This window comes from Larus michahellis, chromosome 8, assembly GCF_964199755.1.
Source record: "Larus michahellis chromosome 8, bLarMic1.1, whole genome shotgun sequence".
Classification (NCBI taxonomy): domain Eukaryota; kingdom Metazoa; phylum Chordata; class Aves; order Charadriiformes; family Laridae; genus Larus; species Larus michahellis.
The window spans coordinates 47,729,833-47,745,883 of record NC_133903.1 but is presented as its reverse complement, the minus strand read 5'-3'; the positions used below and the strand labels follow the sequence as shown (position 1 = coordinate 47,745,883).

The 16,051-nt window shown below is 55.0% G+C and overlaps 1 protein-coding gene across 3 annotated transcripts; it reads left to right on the top strand.

Moving 5' to 3' along the window:
- The first annotated feature begins 3,042 nt into the window (after nucleotides 1–3,042).
- TAL1 (TAL bHLH transcription factor 1, erythroid differentiation factor) lies at nucleotides 3,043–12,779 on the top strand. 3 transcript variants are annotated; one of them, XM_074597843.1, is made up of 5 exons: nucleotides 3,061–3,186; nucleotides 4,586–4,735; nucleotides 6,053–6,481; nucleotides 7,234–7,325; nucleotides 11,748–12,779. In XM_074597843.1, coding segments are annotated over exons 2-5 (942 nt in total). In that variant the 5' UTR covers nucleotides 3,061–3,186; nucleotides 4,586–4,733; the 3' UTR covers nucleotides 12,167–12,779. The 3 variants fall into 3 exon arrangements, with proteins under 3 accessions (XP_074453943.1, XP_074453944.1, XP_074453945.1); XM_074597844.1 differs by having other exon boundaries at nucleotides 3,099–3,186; nucleotides 4,699–4,735; XM_074597842.1 differs by lacking the exon at nucleotides 4,586–4,735 and having other exon boundaries at nucleotides 3,043–3,186.
- The last annotated feature ends 3,272 nt before the right edge of the window (nucleotides 12,780–16,051 follow it).

Below are 16,051 nucleotides of genomic sequence, written 5' to 3'. Positions count from 1 at the left end.
AGTTCAGTCTACGGTACTGACCTGTCTTTCCTGCTCCAAAAGCGGTAAACTAGAGCTTAAAACACCCCACGATGAAGTCCTGGGTCCTTCCCATTCAAATCCAAAGGAGTGTTGTTCCTGGCACTGCTGGTTCATGGTACCTTTGAGTGGGTGCTAATTGCTAATTAATTACATTGAGAGCCTTTTCCAGTATCTACCACCTGTGTGGATTAAGAATTGGGGGTGAAATAAGCCATGTGCTATTTCAGAGCCCGTACAGAGGGAGGAAGGCAGTGGCTCCCTTTCAGCCGTGTCAGAATTTCTCTCCTCTTACGCAGCCCCTTCCATCAACAAGAATATTTGCTTCCTTTCCGGAAAGGTGCTACTTTGCTGTGCTGAAAAATAAAACCTTTCTCAGTCCCTGAATCTCCCCTGGATCAAGCACAAGCTTATTATCTAGCAGCATGTTTTCTGCTGAATCAGTCAAAAAATAGTTAATGTTTTTGAACATTCCAGTGAGATGAATGAGGCAATTCATACCTCTGAGCTATTGTTGTAGGGTTTTGTTCTTTGTTTCCTATTGTAAAATGTCTGGAAACACAGGAAGATGACAGTTGTATTGGTTAATATTTTAAAGGCTTTCTTCAAATGCTCGAGGGCTAGAAACAATTTGAAGACAGAAGCCAAACTACTCAGACACAGCCCAGGACAAGGGTGTGGTGTTAATAAGGTTAAGTTACACAAATCATACAATCCTGGACAGCAACCTCTGGGCGAGTGAAACATGAATTTACTTGACCAAAACAACAAAAAACCCCCACACTTCCCTAAAATGGCTTTTCCTTTCGTACTGTAGATCTGAGTAATTTCAAGATGCCTGGCTTTTTTTTTTTAATTTATTTTTTTGTTATTTATCCTGAAGCATCTACCGCACTTGGGAGTCGAAAAACGCACGGGAAGCCAGGTCTGGCTTTGTTAACCCTGAGCGATGGGGACCCATCGGGCAATGACAACACGTGGAGGGGCGGCACGGTTTAAGGCTTTATTTAGAGGGTTTTCTTCTTGGCTTCTGTTGTTTCTAGCTGTCCTTTGTCATAATTAAAGGGCAGATATTTATAGTGCTGGCTCAAAAGGTCTTGGGCCTGCTCGGAGCATCGCTGACCTCTTTAATTTTGGTGCTCCCTACTGCGGGGCTTGCTGCCTCTTCGCCTGGCGAGAGCGTGGAAGGGGGACAGGACCGGGAAGCCCACCCGTGTCAGGGGAGTGGGAATGGTTCCGCGGTGGCTGTCGGTGCGCAGAAGATGCTCGGGTTTCCTAATCTCCCCCACCCAGCCCCGGCTGTTCTATCTTTAACGCTTCCTGTTGGTGAGAGGAGCCGGCTTGAAAATGGTCGTGTTTCCTGGCGGGAGGCACGGCGGGCTCTCTCCGCCGCGTCGTGACTGTCCCCTGCCCTGCCACGCCACGCAGGCTGCCGGCATCGTGCGGGCTCCTGCCTGCGGGGACCCGACCCCAGCCGCGACCCGGGGGTGGGGAGGAACGAGGGAGGGTTTGTGGAAACCTCTCCCACGGCCGCGTCCAGAGCCGGGAGGTTGAGGGGAAGGAGTGAAAGGAAGAATAACAGCTCCGGCATTTCCCCCTTGCGGGGGGGCGTGCAGGTGGCGGGGGCCGGGGGGGGACACGGTAGCGGCCCCCGCACCCCCGGCTTCGCCGATCGGCAGGTGCGGGGGCCGCTCCGCATCGCCCCGCCGCCGGACGGGGCCGCGGCTTCTTCCCCCTCGCTCCGGGCTCCGCGCACGGCCGGGGGGCCGCAGCCTCGCCCCAACCCCGCAGCAGGGACCGGGGGGCGTCCCGGGAGGGGTTCAGCCGCGGCCCCCTCCTCCCCGCTCCGCTCCGGTGGAAATTTCGTTGGTTTTCGGCTACCCGGGCGGGTCGATCCCCCGAGCTATCGAAAACCGCTCCCCGCCGCTGCCTCTAGGACGGCTTTACCTGTGGGTGTCCGGGGGAACGCACCCAGGACCCCCCAGCGATCCCTCTCTCTCCCCCTTTTCTTCTGACGGGCCCCTCTGGCAATTCGGGGAGGGTTTCGGGGGCGTCCCGTCGCCTTCCGAGCACCGCACAGGGCAGCCGACCCCCGCCCCCGCCCGTCCCCCGCTCCCTTCGCACGGCGTCTTTGGCAAAGGTCGGGGGTGGCCCCATCCCGCCGGGCCCGGAGCCCTCCGCGGCCGGGCTGAGCCCCAGCCCCGACGGGGCGAGCAGCCGGTCCCCGTCCCCGAGCCCCGCTGGCTGTCCAGGGCCCTTTCTCCCCTTCCCCAAGCTCCTCTCCTCCAGGCTCGGCCTTTCCCCGAGCTCTCCTTTCCATTCTCATCCCAAATTTCCCAAGGGCGAGGGGTACCCGTTCCGTTCCCCGTCCTCCAGCATCCCCCGGGCCGGCGGGGGGGGATGCTCGGCCTCCCCCCGCCTCAGCACGGGAGATGACACGGGGAGCTCGCCCCAATTCAGCCCTTCAGCGAAAACACACAGTGAGGAGGGGGGAAAGGATGGCTGGGGATGGGGCCACTTGTCTCCAAAACATCTCCTCTTGATGCGCTTTATTTACCTCCTCTTGTCCCAAAGCAGCCCACACCCCTTCCCTCTCTCAACATCTCCAACAATTTATTTTGTCTCATTAAATTTAATTAAGAACGGAGTAGGTGTTCCATATTTAATCAAAAAAAAAAAAAAGGCAAAAAAAAAAAAAGAGCAGGGGCATAATAACCTCCAAGAGGACTAAAATAAAGAATTGCTATTCAGATGCGGGCAGCCACAGTGCAATTTTTTATTACTCTTTTTTTTTTTTTTTTCAGTGTCTTTTTAAGAGCATCTAAGCACACACACATAAAAAGCTAGAAGGCATGCATTCCGGAGTTATTCCTATGCATATCCCTGCAATAATTTTCCGCTTTCCTTCGATAAAATTGCCAAATAATAATGAATCATTTCATAAATAATGGGTTTAGAAGCTTATCAGGGCAGGCGGGCCACTGCTGGGGTTTTATCTCTCTCGGCCACATTGCAGTAGTGTTCCGCTCTCCATACTAAATAGGAAACTGGACGTGATGTGGAATTAGAGCCTCCCCAGCTGAAGCCACCCAACACTTACTACAAATATAGCCGCGATGCGTAGGCCACAAAATGGCTCCACTCACTTTTCCCAATGAAAAGCAAATGGTGAGTAAAGAGGAATCCGGCCCTTCAGCGGGCGGGGGGTTTTGGGGGGGGGGTCCAGGGGGATTTGTGGGGGTTTCTACCCCATGTAAGAGACAGGTGAAAGGGGCAAAAAACCACCCAAGTCTTTTCCGCGGTTGGGTTTTAATCTTTTTTCTTCTTCTTCTTTGATGCGGGGTGGGTGAGGAAGAGAACGCACTTTCCCCTTTGAAAATGTGGGGCGCTTCCCCCCCCCCTCCCGCTTCCTCCCCCGGGACCCCCGGGACGCAGCAGCGAGGGGCCGGGTGGGACGGGCGGCGGCGGGGGGAGCGCCCGCCGGGCCCGGCTTACACCGTGGAGTGGGGGGGGGCACCGGGACCCGGCCCCGCCGATGGCCAGGGCCTGTTCGCTTGTTCCCGGGGTGGGGGGGAGGTGTCTCTCTCCCCCCCTCCCCATATACCGCTCCCCCTCCGCTTTGGGGTAATTTCCCTACAAAGGGCCGGCGGCAGAGGTGCGTTTCTGGGCTGGAAATTTCCTGCCCATCCGCGGCTGGAAAACAAAAGGATTTTACGGAGCAGAAACCAGCAGGCAGGGAATTAATGCCCCCCCCCCCCCCCCCCGGCGTATATTTCTAAACGAAATCACCCCCAAACGAAGGCAAAACATTGCGGGTATTTTTGCGGTTTTGTGTATTTCGTTTTTAACGAAAGCGGGAGGAGACGCCATCGGGATTATTTCGTTTTTTAACGAAGGAGAAAGCCTTATTTTTCGTGATTTCGTTGGCGGCGGCGGTGGCGGGGGGGGGAACCGTCCTCGCCTTCCTGTTGATCGGCGGCGGGGAGCGGGCTCACCCCGCCGGCGGCCCGGCCCTGGCCGTCGCGGCACCTCGGGCGGGAGCCCCGCCGGTAACCGGCCTTTTTAGGAATTAAATTTACCCTTTTAGGAATTAAATTTTCCAGCCGGGCGTGGGAGAAACGCCGCCGCCGTTATTTGCGAGCCCATCGGGAGAAAAACAACTCCGTCTCCGGCCCCGTCCGGGATTTCCTCCCGGGGAGACCGGGCTTGCAGTGTGTCCAAAAAACCGCCCAATTCGCCCCGAATATAAGGCGCTTTTTTTTTTTTCCACTCCGTTTTTTTTTTATCTATTTACATTTTCTACGCCAGGCCGTGGCCGCCGCGCGTTGTGGTCCCGTGTGCGGGGCGGCGGCTCCCGACTGCGCGGCGGGGACACGGCCGGGGTGGGGGGGGGGACCCACGGGGGTGGCCGGCTGTCCCCCATAACAGGGGCCGCCCCGGGGTGCCGTCCCCTCCTTCACTCTCCCCTGCACCCCTCTCTCCGCCGATCTCTGGCCATCCGGGCCCACGAGATCCACCCTCTCCTCTTTTTCTCTCCCCCCCCACCCCCGCCTTCTCTTCCTCCCAGGATTTAGCAGTTTTATCCCGATGCGGGTGTCCTTCCTCTCTATAAAGTCGTAAGTACCTTGAGGTGGGAGGAGTAAATTCAGCCTGACACTGAGAGCGCTTTTGTTGAAACAGGAGAGACTTGCGGTGTCCCTACTTAAATATGACACATGTGAGTAATCTCTTCCTATACAATATCGGAATAGGCAATTAGATTTTTCTTTCTCCAGGGCTGGCGGGGAAGGGGGCCGGAGGGAAGGCAGAGAGGTTGTGCTTTAGCTTGGGTGGTTTGTTGTTTGGTCGTGTGTTGCTTTTTTTTTTTTCTCCCCCCAAGAGGGGTGGTGATATATGACCCCCCAAAATGGGTTTTCTTTCACAATTAAGCCCAGCAGAAACGGAAAAAAAAATAATTAAAAAATTACTCAAGGCAAAGGAACGAGAAGGATGGGGAGGAGACCGGTGTGTGGCAGCTCTCTGCTCTGCGAAGCCCTTTATTTATTGGCGGGGGGGGGGGGGAAACCAGCCCAAAAACGAACGAGGAGAGGGGTGGGAGAAACAGCATGGCAATAACAGCGATATCGCCGCCTGCCCTCGGCATTCGCGACAGCATTCGTTCTGCGGGAGACGGGGGGGACAATGCGCGGCCGCGGATGGAGCTGCCGAGCGCCGGGCCCCTTCCTCCTTCCTGCGGTAGCGAATGCGCGGGGGGAATTGACTCCGGTGTGGGCTGCTTTAACCCCCTCTCCCCCAAATAGTGGCTTCGGCTGTATTTCGCTGGTTTAAAAATAATAATTAAAAACAAAAAATTAAAAATGGGAGGAGAGGCTTGAGGACGCTGCCGGGAGGCCGGGCCGCGATGGGGCGGGCTCCGCGGGGCGGCAAACAACGCCGGGGTCCCCAAAACGGGGAGAAATCCCCCAAACGGGTGTGTGTGGGGGTGCGTCTGAGCCTTCTCCCGGCCGTAATTTGGCCGCATAATTTCACACCCGGCCACCGCGGCGCGCCGGGTGCTGCTCCCGAGCCCCTCTGGCTGCATCAGCCGCCTTCACGGTGTCAGCCCTCCGCGCCTGGCCGCGGAGATCACCGCGGGGTGTGAGGAGGGGGGGGGGGGGATCCGACCCGGCACCCCCCTGCGCGGTGCGTCGTGCGGAACCGGGGCTCTGCCCGACGTCAAAGAGCCGCACCGTATCGCGGGGCTCCGTGACGTCACGGCGGGGCCGGGGCGCTCCGTGACGTCACGGCGCCGCACGGTTCGGCGGCGTGGGCCCTGCAGATTCCCCCCCCCCCGCCAGCCCCTTCCCCTCTCGCAGCCGTCCCGCTGTCAAACTCGAATTGATTTGGGGTGATTAGTGCCTCCCCCCATTTCTCGCCGGCGAAGCCCGAGTCCTGAAGTGCCCCCCCCCGCCCTCCCCCGTCGGGGCGGTGCCCGGGGCGGGGTACCCACCCCCCCCAAACCGGGGCTGCCCCTCACCGCTGCTTCTCTCCGCAGGACGATGGACAGGCCGCCCGCCCCGCCGCCCCCCAGTGACCCCCGCGATGCCCGCCCCCCCCGGCGGCACGACTCGGAAACGGAGACCACGAGCGAGCCGGAGTGCAGCCGCGGGGGCATGGAGGCGCCGGCCGACCCCCAGCTGCTGCTCAACGGGGCGGCCAAGGAGGCGGGCCGGCCCTCCCCCGGGCCCCCCGCCGCCCCCGTCCCCGTCATCGAGCTGGTGCGCCGGGGGGGCTCCCTGGACATAAAAAGCCGGGAGGCGGCGGGGGAGGCGATGCAGAGAGCGCCGGGCGCCGAGCCGTGCCGCGCCGCCGAGGCCGCCTGCGAGGCCCGCATGGTGCAGCTGAGCCCCCCCGCGCTCCCGCTGCAGCCCCCCGGCAGGGCCATGCTCTACAACCTGGGCCAGCCGCTGGCCACCATCAACAGGTCCGTGTCTCCCCCTCCCACCCCATCCCCGGCCGGGATCTCCGAGGGGGGCCCCGCTCGGCTGCGGGGCTCGGTGCCGTGGAGGGAGGGAGGGGGACGGCAGCAGCATCATCCCTTCCTCCGCTCGGGGCTTAGTCATCGCGGTTTTGGATGCAACTTTGCAAAGGAAGAAAAAGGCGGGGGGTGCGGGGGGGGGGGTGCGGCGGGAATAACCCGAAACGAAAAACTGTCGTTCCTAGAAAAAAAAAAAAAAAATCATGGGAGAAGTGCCCCGTGCAGAGCAAAGGGGTCCGTCGGTAAACGCGGCACTTGTCGAGAGCTGGTTGAGACCCTCGGAGCTCCCCGGGCTCCGATGAGTCCCGCAAGGGACATAAAACGCTCTGGCAGGGGCAGAGCGCGTCCCGTCTGTGCGGGGAAGGGGTCCTCCGCTGCCCCCTCCTCTCCGGGGGGGAGGCTGGGGGGCAGAAACCCGCGGGGAGGGGGGTGGTTTTCGCCCGGCCGCCCCCCGCATCCCCCCGCGCACTCAGGGCTGGCGTCCCTCGGTGCGTGTCGCCGGCGCGGCCGCGTGTGGTGTCGCCGCACGACCCCGGGCTCTGCTTCGTGAGCCCTGAGCTCCCTGCGAGGTCACCGAGCTGCTCGGCTTCCCGCCGGCCCCCGGACCACCCCTCTCCTCCCCCTGCCCCGCGGGGGCCGTGGCGTGCCGGGGCGGATGCCGGTGTGTCCTCACGGCTTCTCCGCCTTTTCGTTTGCAGCGGGTTTTTCGGCGAACCGGATTCCTTCTCCATGTACGGCAGCAACCGGGTGAAGAGGAGACCCTCTCCCTACGAGATGGAGATCACCGACGGTGAGAGAGTTTTGCCCCTGCACTGATTTTTTTTTGGGGGGGGGGGGGTTGGGGGGGGAAGGGATTCCCCATCTGCTGAGCGGGGCAAATTGCTGCAGGGTGCCACACGCTGGGATTAAGACCCCAAATCGAAAAGGACAAATAGGATGCCTGTGGCGGAGGGGTAGCTCCCCCCCCGGTAAGGCTCTGTACAGATCTGTCCCGGCTAATGACCGGCAGCCTGCTCGGTGGATTTGCCTTCACGCAGCAAAGCAGTTCAGCGTATGGTTAATTACATCCCTGTTCTGCAAATTGCTTAGAGATTAAATCCGAAGGAAGCCACTAAATTTAAGTCCCCGTTGAAGCGCAGCGGCTGGATGAGGGCCACTGCAGTGACACACGCTGTGGTTGCAAACCCCTTTCAGCCGAGGGGACACCCCTATCGCCGACCGCAGCCTTGAGCAGAAAGATCCAACCTGCCTCTAAACTGCTTAGAAGCAAAGAGCTAAACCTGGGCTGAGGTCTGCGGGGTCGCAGTGGGGTTGTGGCCGGTCCCTTTGCCGCCGGTCCCCATTTGCCACCTTCTCTGCACCTCGATTCAGTGCACACCCACCCCCTGCTGCAGCCCGCCCCGTGGAGAAATAGCCCGTGTCTGCTCTTGGTGGCAGAACCTGGGAGCAGATGTGGAGGGTGACAGCGGTGTCCCAGCAGAGATCCCAGGCGCGGGGATCGCCCGTTGGACCGGCAGGATAATACCAAAGAAAGGCAGGGCAGGGAAAAGGCAGGGCAGGATCCCGCTGCTCGCTCCCAGGCAGCCGGCTTGGGCTGCGGGAGGCAGGAACGATTTTCGCCTGGAAGCCCGACACGTTTATCTGCAGTTAAACAGCCCGTACAAACGAAATGTGTTTTCTCTTTAGCAATTGCAAACGCTATATTTCGATCGCCAGGCAATTAATTTTCCCTCTTTCTGGCTAGCTGTCCCTTTCCTTCTCCCCGCCTAAGCTAAAATCAGATGAAATCATAATCCACATCACTCGGAAATAACACGAAACGAGGGGCTCGGGGCGTTATCTGCCTTCATCAGTCCCTCTCTCCCCGATCCCCGTCTGCCCGGTCCCTCCAGAAGGCAGCCCCGTGGGGCAGGGGGTTGTCTCAGCCCCCGGCACAAAAAAGTCTTTTTGTCTGGGATTTCGGTCCAGAGGCTTAGCGGCTACGGCGACAAGTCCATCAAATCACGGTGTCTGACTAAAGCTTTCGACTTGCTGCTAAATTAGGTATTAAGGATTACAGAGATATTTGGTTGTAACCACGTTCTTGGCTGTGGGCTGTGATGCAGGTGTATACACTGGGCTCAGTCCTGCAGGTTCTGGCTCATGTGAATTTCCGATATTAGGCTCGGAATTTTTTTTGGGGGAAAAATAGGTACTACATGATGCTGTCTAAACAGGAGTAATTTGTAGAGAGATGCATCCCGTCCTGAGGCATCTGTGCTGTCTGCTGGGCTTTGCTCATCGCTCTGAGCATCGCTCCTGTCGGTCCTCAGCCCCTGCGAGGTGCAGAGAGGCAGGAGAGCGTTTGTTTTCCTCTCTAAAGAAGCAAATGCTAGTTTATTGCAACTATTTCTTTTTCCATTTTGGGGAAAGTTTGGTGCAGTGAATATCTTCTTTAAAAGTAGATATAAATGGAGACAAAAATGTAAAAAAAAACATCTGCAAGGATATTCTGTAACTTTGGAAGCTAATTTTTTTTACTAGTTTTCCTAAGACCTCTAATTACAATTTAAAAAAAAAAGCATCAGTCAATCAATTGGAACAAAATTCAGGCAGAAATTTTCATCCGACTGCTTGAATTAATTATGAGGCAAGTTTCTTTATGAGAAATAAAGCTCTTCTATTATAACACAGCTATGGGGCATTTTAAATTTCTCCATTGCTTGACGCGTTTTGGCCAAAACCTGATCTCTTTCTAAAAGATGTGTTTACTTCGGTTGATGCAGGAATAAAAAAAAAATCTGAGTGGTGTCAGAATTTGTGTTATACAGTGGAGCTTGATTTGGGTGCCCCCGGATGAAGACAAAGAGGTCTTTTTTCTGATTTCAAAATTTTAGGAATAGGCTCCTCTTAGTCAGCAACTTTCAGTGAGCAGAGACGCATATTTGAAGCCTGTGAAGACTGGAAGTCTCTTGAGAATTTTTGGAAAATAAATAGCGCCCAAGGTTTTTTGTTTTTTTTTTACTCATGCCCTCACGGGAGTAAAAAGGTTTTAAGTTCCATCTCCTTCTAGATTCAAGGCTGGTAGCTTTGTTTGCTCTGGAGAGAGTATTTAAAGGTTGAAACCGTTGTATTATTGTAGCAGGTTGTGGCACCTTCTCCACTGCCTTATTAGCAGTGCCGGGCAGCCCAGCGCTGTTGAGGTCCCCTTAGTCCCCACCACCTTCCCCATGACCCCATGGCACAGCGGGCTATGCACATCAGGGACAAGAAACCTTCCTTTTCTATGAGCTCTCGGACATCAATTCGTATGAAGGGTATTTATGTGCTGTCTGGCAGCGGAAAACGGGCTTTATTGATGCATCAGACCGGGATCTTAGAGGTTGGAGATGAGTTTCTCATTCTGACATCGCCCAGTTCATCCCAGGGGCTCTTTGTGATTTTGAGGGACTCCCTGCTCCGGAGCATGTTGTGAGAAGTGAGTTGTACGGCTGCTCGCACGCTGGAGAAGCAGGTGGCTTTAATCTGACGGCCTGGGAGCGTGTCCCCATGCATACCCCCATGTGCCACCCTGCCATGGGAGGGGTATTGTATCTGATGCGCTGGACCAAAGGGGCTCAGTTTTCCCTGAAGGGAGGGAAGTGTGATGGAACATGGGATTCCTCTTCTTGCATTGTGCTAGGTGGGATCTGTCAAAGTGCAGCTTGAGTAGGATGCCTCCAGAATCACATCTGGTCGGCACCTCTGCCACAGTCAAAGCACGCTAGAGCTTTGCTATCTAAGAATAATGGTGTTTAAATGCCTCTGAGGATGCTGGTTTCGCTGGGTGATGGCAGAGCTATGGCTTAAACTGCTCACCATGGCCAGGGACTTGCTCCCACTGGTTAGGCAAGTGTCTCAGAGTGGGGCTAGAGGGGAGAGATGGTGCAGATGGGAATATCCGCAGCCTGTCCTTTGGGGTACCGCTCACCCATGTGTTATCTGCAAGTCTTTGCTTCGTGCTTTGTGATGGTTTTCACTCTATGCGATGCTTCCCATCCTATGGGGGTTTCTACCATAGTCGTTCTCCCAGAGTTTCACGAGATTACTGTGTCCTTCCGTTGTTGGTGTCTCCGGAGGTGAGGATGGAAAGGACGTAATAATAAAAGCATGCTGTGCTAGTGTCTCCTTACGTGAACTGGTTTCCATGGACCCAAGGACCCGCAGTCCTGATGTACAGTGCTGCTACTCCTGTAGCACACTACTTTTGGGTCGACGTGCTTTTGGGTCTCTCCTCGTGCCGAGATCATGTCTCACTCGTGCCAACAGGAGTTACCCTGATGATCTGAAAGGAGAATGTGTGAGTGATGAGTGAGAATGATGTGCATTGAATGAATGATGTGCAATGAGTGAGAATGTGTGCATTTTGTGAGTCCACCCTGTGTAACATGGCCCGTCAGGAATATGGCAATAAAACTACAGGGATTTAACAGGAGTTCACATGTAACTGAGCCAAACGGACACCGCTGGCAATTTAGAGTGCCTTCTCCCATCGCTGTCAGACAGGGAGTTTTTGCCACAATGTGCAGAGGGCAGGTGGTCCTCGGGCCAGCTGTGAAACCGCTTCATCCTCCACCCGTGATCACCCTTCCAGCAAGGACACTGCTTTCACTCTGGGGGTGGCATTGCCACCTGTCCTCATCGCTACGGGGTGAATCCTGCCACCTCATTTCACACAGACCACCCGGAGGGCCGGTGGCAATGCTGTGCTCTCTGTCAACTCTGGATCCTGCCTGCATCAGGGAAGATCTCTGGATCTTAGAGTTGTCAAAGCCATTGCTTAAGCTTATTTCCTCCTGTCCCAATGGTATGTCCTTAAGACACTTTTGGGATAGAAAATAAAACCATCTTGGAACCTAGCCTTTTAATAGGACCCTTGTTGCTGAGATATCCTAAAAATATAGCAGCCTTCTGCACAGGTGTCATGCTCTAAGCCTTATTCCTTGGAGAAGTAAATTTAGGCGTCTCAGGAGACATCTAAAAAGACACAAGTCCATTTTCCCCTTCCACTGGATTGAACAGAGATTACGGCTACCTCAGCTCATGAGATTAGCTTCCAGTTAGCTGGAAACTCCTGTTTCACTGCCTTGCTGATGTCATTAAATTAGTTAATTTGGGAAACGATGACTTATTCAGCAAAGTAATAAATGGCCTGTTACGCCTTGCTCCTAACTCTGCATGGTTGCAATTGCAGGTCCTCATACGAAAGTGGTTCGTCGCATTTTTACCAACAGCCGGGAGAGGTGGAGGCAGCAGAACGTCAACGGAGCCTTTGCAGAGCTTCGCAAGCTCATCCCCACCCACCCGCCTGACAAAAAACTGAGCAAGAACGAGATTTTGCGCCTGGCTATGAAATACATCAACTTCCTGGCCAAGCTGCTCAACGACCAGGAGGAAGAAGGAAACCAAAGGGGCAAAGTGAACAAAGACTCTGGGATAGTCCAGGAAGACCTCCTGCAGGACATGTTGTCTCCTAACTCTAGCTGTGGAAGTTCTTTAGACGGAGCGGCAAGCCCGGACAGCTTCACGGAAGAGCACGAAACACTAGATTCGAAGCACACGCGGAGCCTGCACCATGCCATCCTCCCCGTAGAAGGCAACGCGCAGCGGTGATGACCTTCCGCATCGCTCCTGAAGCACCGAGGGGGAGGCGAGACCCGAGCGTGAGGATGCTGGAACTTGTGCCCGTGGGATTCGTGACTCTGCCTTTCCGCGGGGGCTCGGGCTCCCCGTTCTCCCCAGCCCGGGGACGGAGCATCCGGCACGTTGGCCGAGGACAAGACCAAACCAGATGGACGTTCGGCATTTAGGTACGTGATCGTACAAAGAAGAAAAGCCTTGAAGTCATCTTCATTGTACATACTGCTCATGATGTGACTCTGTGGAGGGGCAGGAGACGTGGCCAGCACCTCTCCAGCGTTTGGAGGGTTTTCAGACCATTTGATGACCGTCGATTTTTAAGCAGTCGCCTGGTTGAGACATGAAACTCCTCTTTCACTGCCGGTGGAGGCCACTGACGCTTTCCAGCTCCACGTGGCACTGGAGACTGCTGAAATCCGCCAGCGCCGCAGCATTTCTCCAGCCTGTGGCACATACAACTGGTCTGAGCAGGAGCTGGGGCCACGTCTTCCCATTGTCCGAGAGATTTTGACTGTATCTTTTTAAAGAGGTGAAAAAATAGCCTCAGCAAAAGAACTATTAAAAGGATTAAGACTTTTTCTTTTTCTCTCTTTTTTCTTTTTTTATTTTCTTTTTTTTTTTTTTTTCCCCCCTTTCTTCTTTTCCCTTCTACCTAACTTTGGATTGTTTGGGGTTGTTGTATTTATGACGTGGGATTATTTCTGTTTAACACTGTCATGCCGTATCCACTGAACGAAAAGGTACATAGATGTTTTCTGCCACCCTCCCGGTCCCTGATTTTTCTGCTGGTAACGCTCAGCTGTTGTGTTCTCCTAGAGTTTTCCCAGTGGTTTCCGTAGGGCCAGAGCTTCTCTCAAGGCAAATGAATTTCAGAATTGGTAAGGGGAAAAAAAAAAAAAAAAATGCTGGTGAAGCATCCCCTTGGACGGGGGGATTTTTAAATTCAAAAAGCAACAAAAAGGCAAAAGGAGTCGATGACGCATCAACAGTGCGCGTGTACATAGGGTATAAAAGGGTTTTAATAGTATGCTTTGAATTTTTTGGTTTTTTGTGTGAAAATGGTGGTGGTTCAGCTGTGCCAATGCCTGCAGGCTGCGCTCCAGGTGCTGGATTCAATCCGGTGTTAGGAGGGCCCAAGGCTGGTAGGAGCCCCCAGCCCTCCACTAAAAGCAGTGGTGGGATTGGCCTCCACTCCCCAGCGCTTCAATTGCTGCAAAATTTATGGCTGTGACTGAGCCGATGCTCTGATCCCTGCTTCCTCCTGGGAGGGCTTTTGGGAAGCAGGGGACTGCTGCTGGGAGCTGAGGACCACATGGTGCCATCACCGCTGCATCAGGCCCATCTCTCGCCCACCACCTGATGCCTGATGGAGCAATCGCCCCAAGCCCATCCTCTCCCTCTGCAGAGATGTCAAGGCACAGAAATCTCTACCATATTACAGTAAAAAAAACAACAACAAAAAGAAACAAACCAAAACCACCCACAAACATCCTTTGGAAGGGAACAAGTCCTTTGAGTGGGGACACCTTCCACGGCTCTCGTTCCTTTTCAAGGGTGCTGAGGTACAAGGACACACAGAGGATTGGGGCAGGTGTCTGCAAGCCCCTCCAGGCTTCACCCAGAGCCCCATCATTTCCACCCCCGCTTGGTTTTAATGCCTCTTTGTAAATAATAGGTGGGAGGCTGGCGCGTGGGTTGGCACGTTAGGTGGAACTAGTTGCCGGGGAAGAGGTCCTGGCCTGAGGAAGGGTTTCCAGCAGAGACTCCAAAGCCACCAACCTCCCTCATCTTAAACTGGGGAAAAGGAAGAAAATTCCCTCCTGGGTCCGGATTGCCTGTGCGTGGGTGTCGGGTTTTTTTTCTGAAGGGGGTTACCCGCAGGGCTGGGCCAGGGGAGAGGTGCCGGCGGGTGATGGAGTGATGCTGAGGAAGAGGTTTGGGCTGTTCCCGGTGCCAGGGGTAGGAGAAGCAGGTGGTGGGGGCTGGCAGGCCCTCCAGGGAAGGGAGAGGGATGTTGTCGCACAGGTAAAGCTGTTCTTGGTTTTTAGTGTTCAAAATAACCCTGGGGTATGTGTGTGTGTGGGGGGGTGTTGTGCACCCTTTTTATTAAACTATTGCAAGAAAAAGTCACCAACTCTCAGAAATTCCTCATCCCTCACCATTTTTTAATTTTTTTTTAATCTCTTCGGTAGCTGAACAGTTGGGAAAATGGTACAACCGTGGCGGCACCCCCCCCCCCAACCCCCCCAGCACCCTCACGCACACACGCGCCTGCTTGTAGCCTGTAGCAGAGCAGACCGTAGGTCTCCTGGGGTATGTACAGTTGTACTTTAATTGTGATTTGAATGGTACATTTCCCCTGCCCACCTCTCCTCCTGCCTGCTTCATCTCTCGCTGTGTGGACCATCGTCGTTCCCCCCCCACACCCCCTTTCTGTTGGAAACAGCACTTTGCGGCGATGTCGTACCGTGTGAGTGAATTCCCACCTGACGATTTTTGGGTTTTTCAGCCCCCCTCCCTTTCTCTGCCGCCCTCCCCTTGGATTTCTGCATTTTTTCTGCAGAAATGAAGTAACCAGACCTGGTACCCTGAGTCTCAACCCACTGTGGATGTGCTACTTAGAAAACACATTTGTTGTAATGTGTGTGTATATATAAATATATATATATAATGAATATATCAAGAATATTTCTAAATAAAGTTTTACAAAGCAGCCTCCACTTGCTGTCTGCCTCTCTCCTGCCTCATCGCTCGGATCCGTCACGGCTTCGGTGTTTCATTCCTGGGCGTTATGGGTTGAGGTCTCCAGGATGGTCCATCCCCAGCCATCAAAAACCGTAAACAGGCAGCAAAGACCTTGCAAAAGGGTCTGCTCGTATTTTTTCTTGCTTGGCTCACGCCGTCCAGCCTGGGCTGGGCTTTTGCAGAGAGAGCAAGCGGGAGGAAGAGCGCGCGGGGCCGGCAGGAAGGAAGATGGGCGGTGAAGCAATCCCCCCACCGCAGGCAAGCGTTACCAGCTGCCACCGCCTCGCCCCCAGCACGTTATTTGCAGGTCCCCCAAAAAGCTCTGACAGCCTTTTCCCCTCTTTTGGTGAGGGGGACGGTGCGGGGAGGGGGTGGCCGGGGGGCAATGTTGCTTCCCTTCACACCCCGGCAAGTGTTCAGCCACGATTTTATAGGCAGCGACAGTAATTCCCCTTTTCTTTTTTTTTCCTCCTAAGAAAAAAAAAGAAGTTCTCGCAGCCATGTGCACAAATACTTGAAAAACCTGTTAACCAGTTGAGCTGGTAACATTAGTTGGGGAGCGTTTACAGGCTAAGGGGTACACTGACCATGTGTATGTGTATCGCTATATATTTATATACACATATATACGTATAACTACAGCACCATGCTGCTGATGGTGGCCAACACCATGCCCCATAGCACGGAGCAGGTGAACAGGAACGGCACTGCAGGTATTTTCTTGTCTTTAAATTCTACGATTTTTCAGAGTCGTTACCTACTTAAACAGCATCTTTTAGAGCACCCCTCGCTCTTTTAAAGCATCCCCCCAGAAGCCTAGCTGCTACCCGCCCCCCCCACCCCCTCCCCTGCCCCCAGCCAGCAGCCAATGCTTCCTTTTAAAGTGTCTGGGTGACATTTCTCCCCGGGTGAAAGATGGGGACCCTTCTCAGGCTCCAACCCAGGGGGTGCGGGGAGCCCTGTCCTGGCACAGCCTCACGCTTGGGACACGGAGGTCCCCCCCAGCCAGGCTGAGCAAAGCCCCCGCAGCCAGGACCGGGCTGGTTTCCATCCCCAGGGGAGGCTGGGACAAGGCGTGGGGCAGCGTGCGGCTGCTGGGGGTTTATCTGGGGT

Coding starts and splice junctions, on each gene's coding strand:
- TAL1 (XM_074597842.1), top strand. Junction 6,482..7,233: donor CCGCTGGCCACCATCAACAG/GTCCGTGTCTCC, acceptor TTTCGTTTGCAG/CGGGTTTTTCGGCGAACCGG. Junction 7,326..11,747: donor CGAGATGGAGATCACCGACG/GTGAGAGAGTTT, acceptor TTGCAATTGCAG/GTCCTCATACGAAAGTGGTT.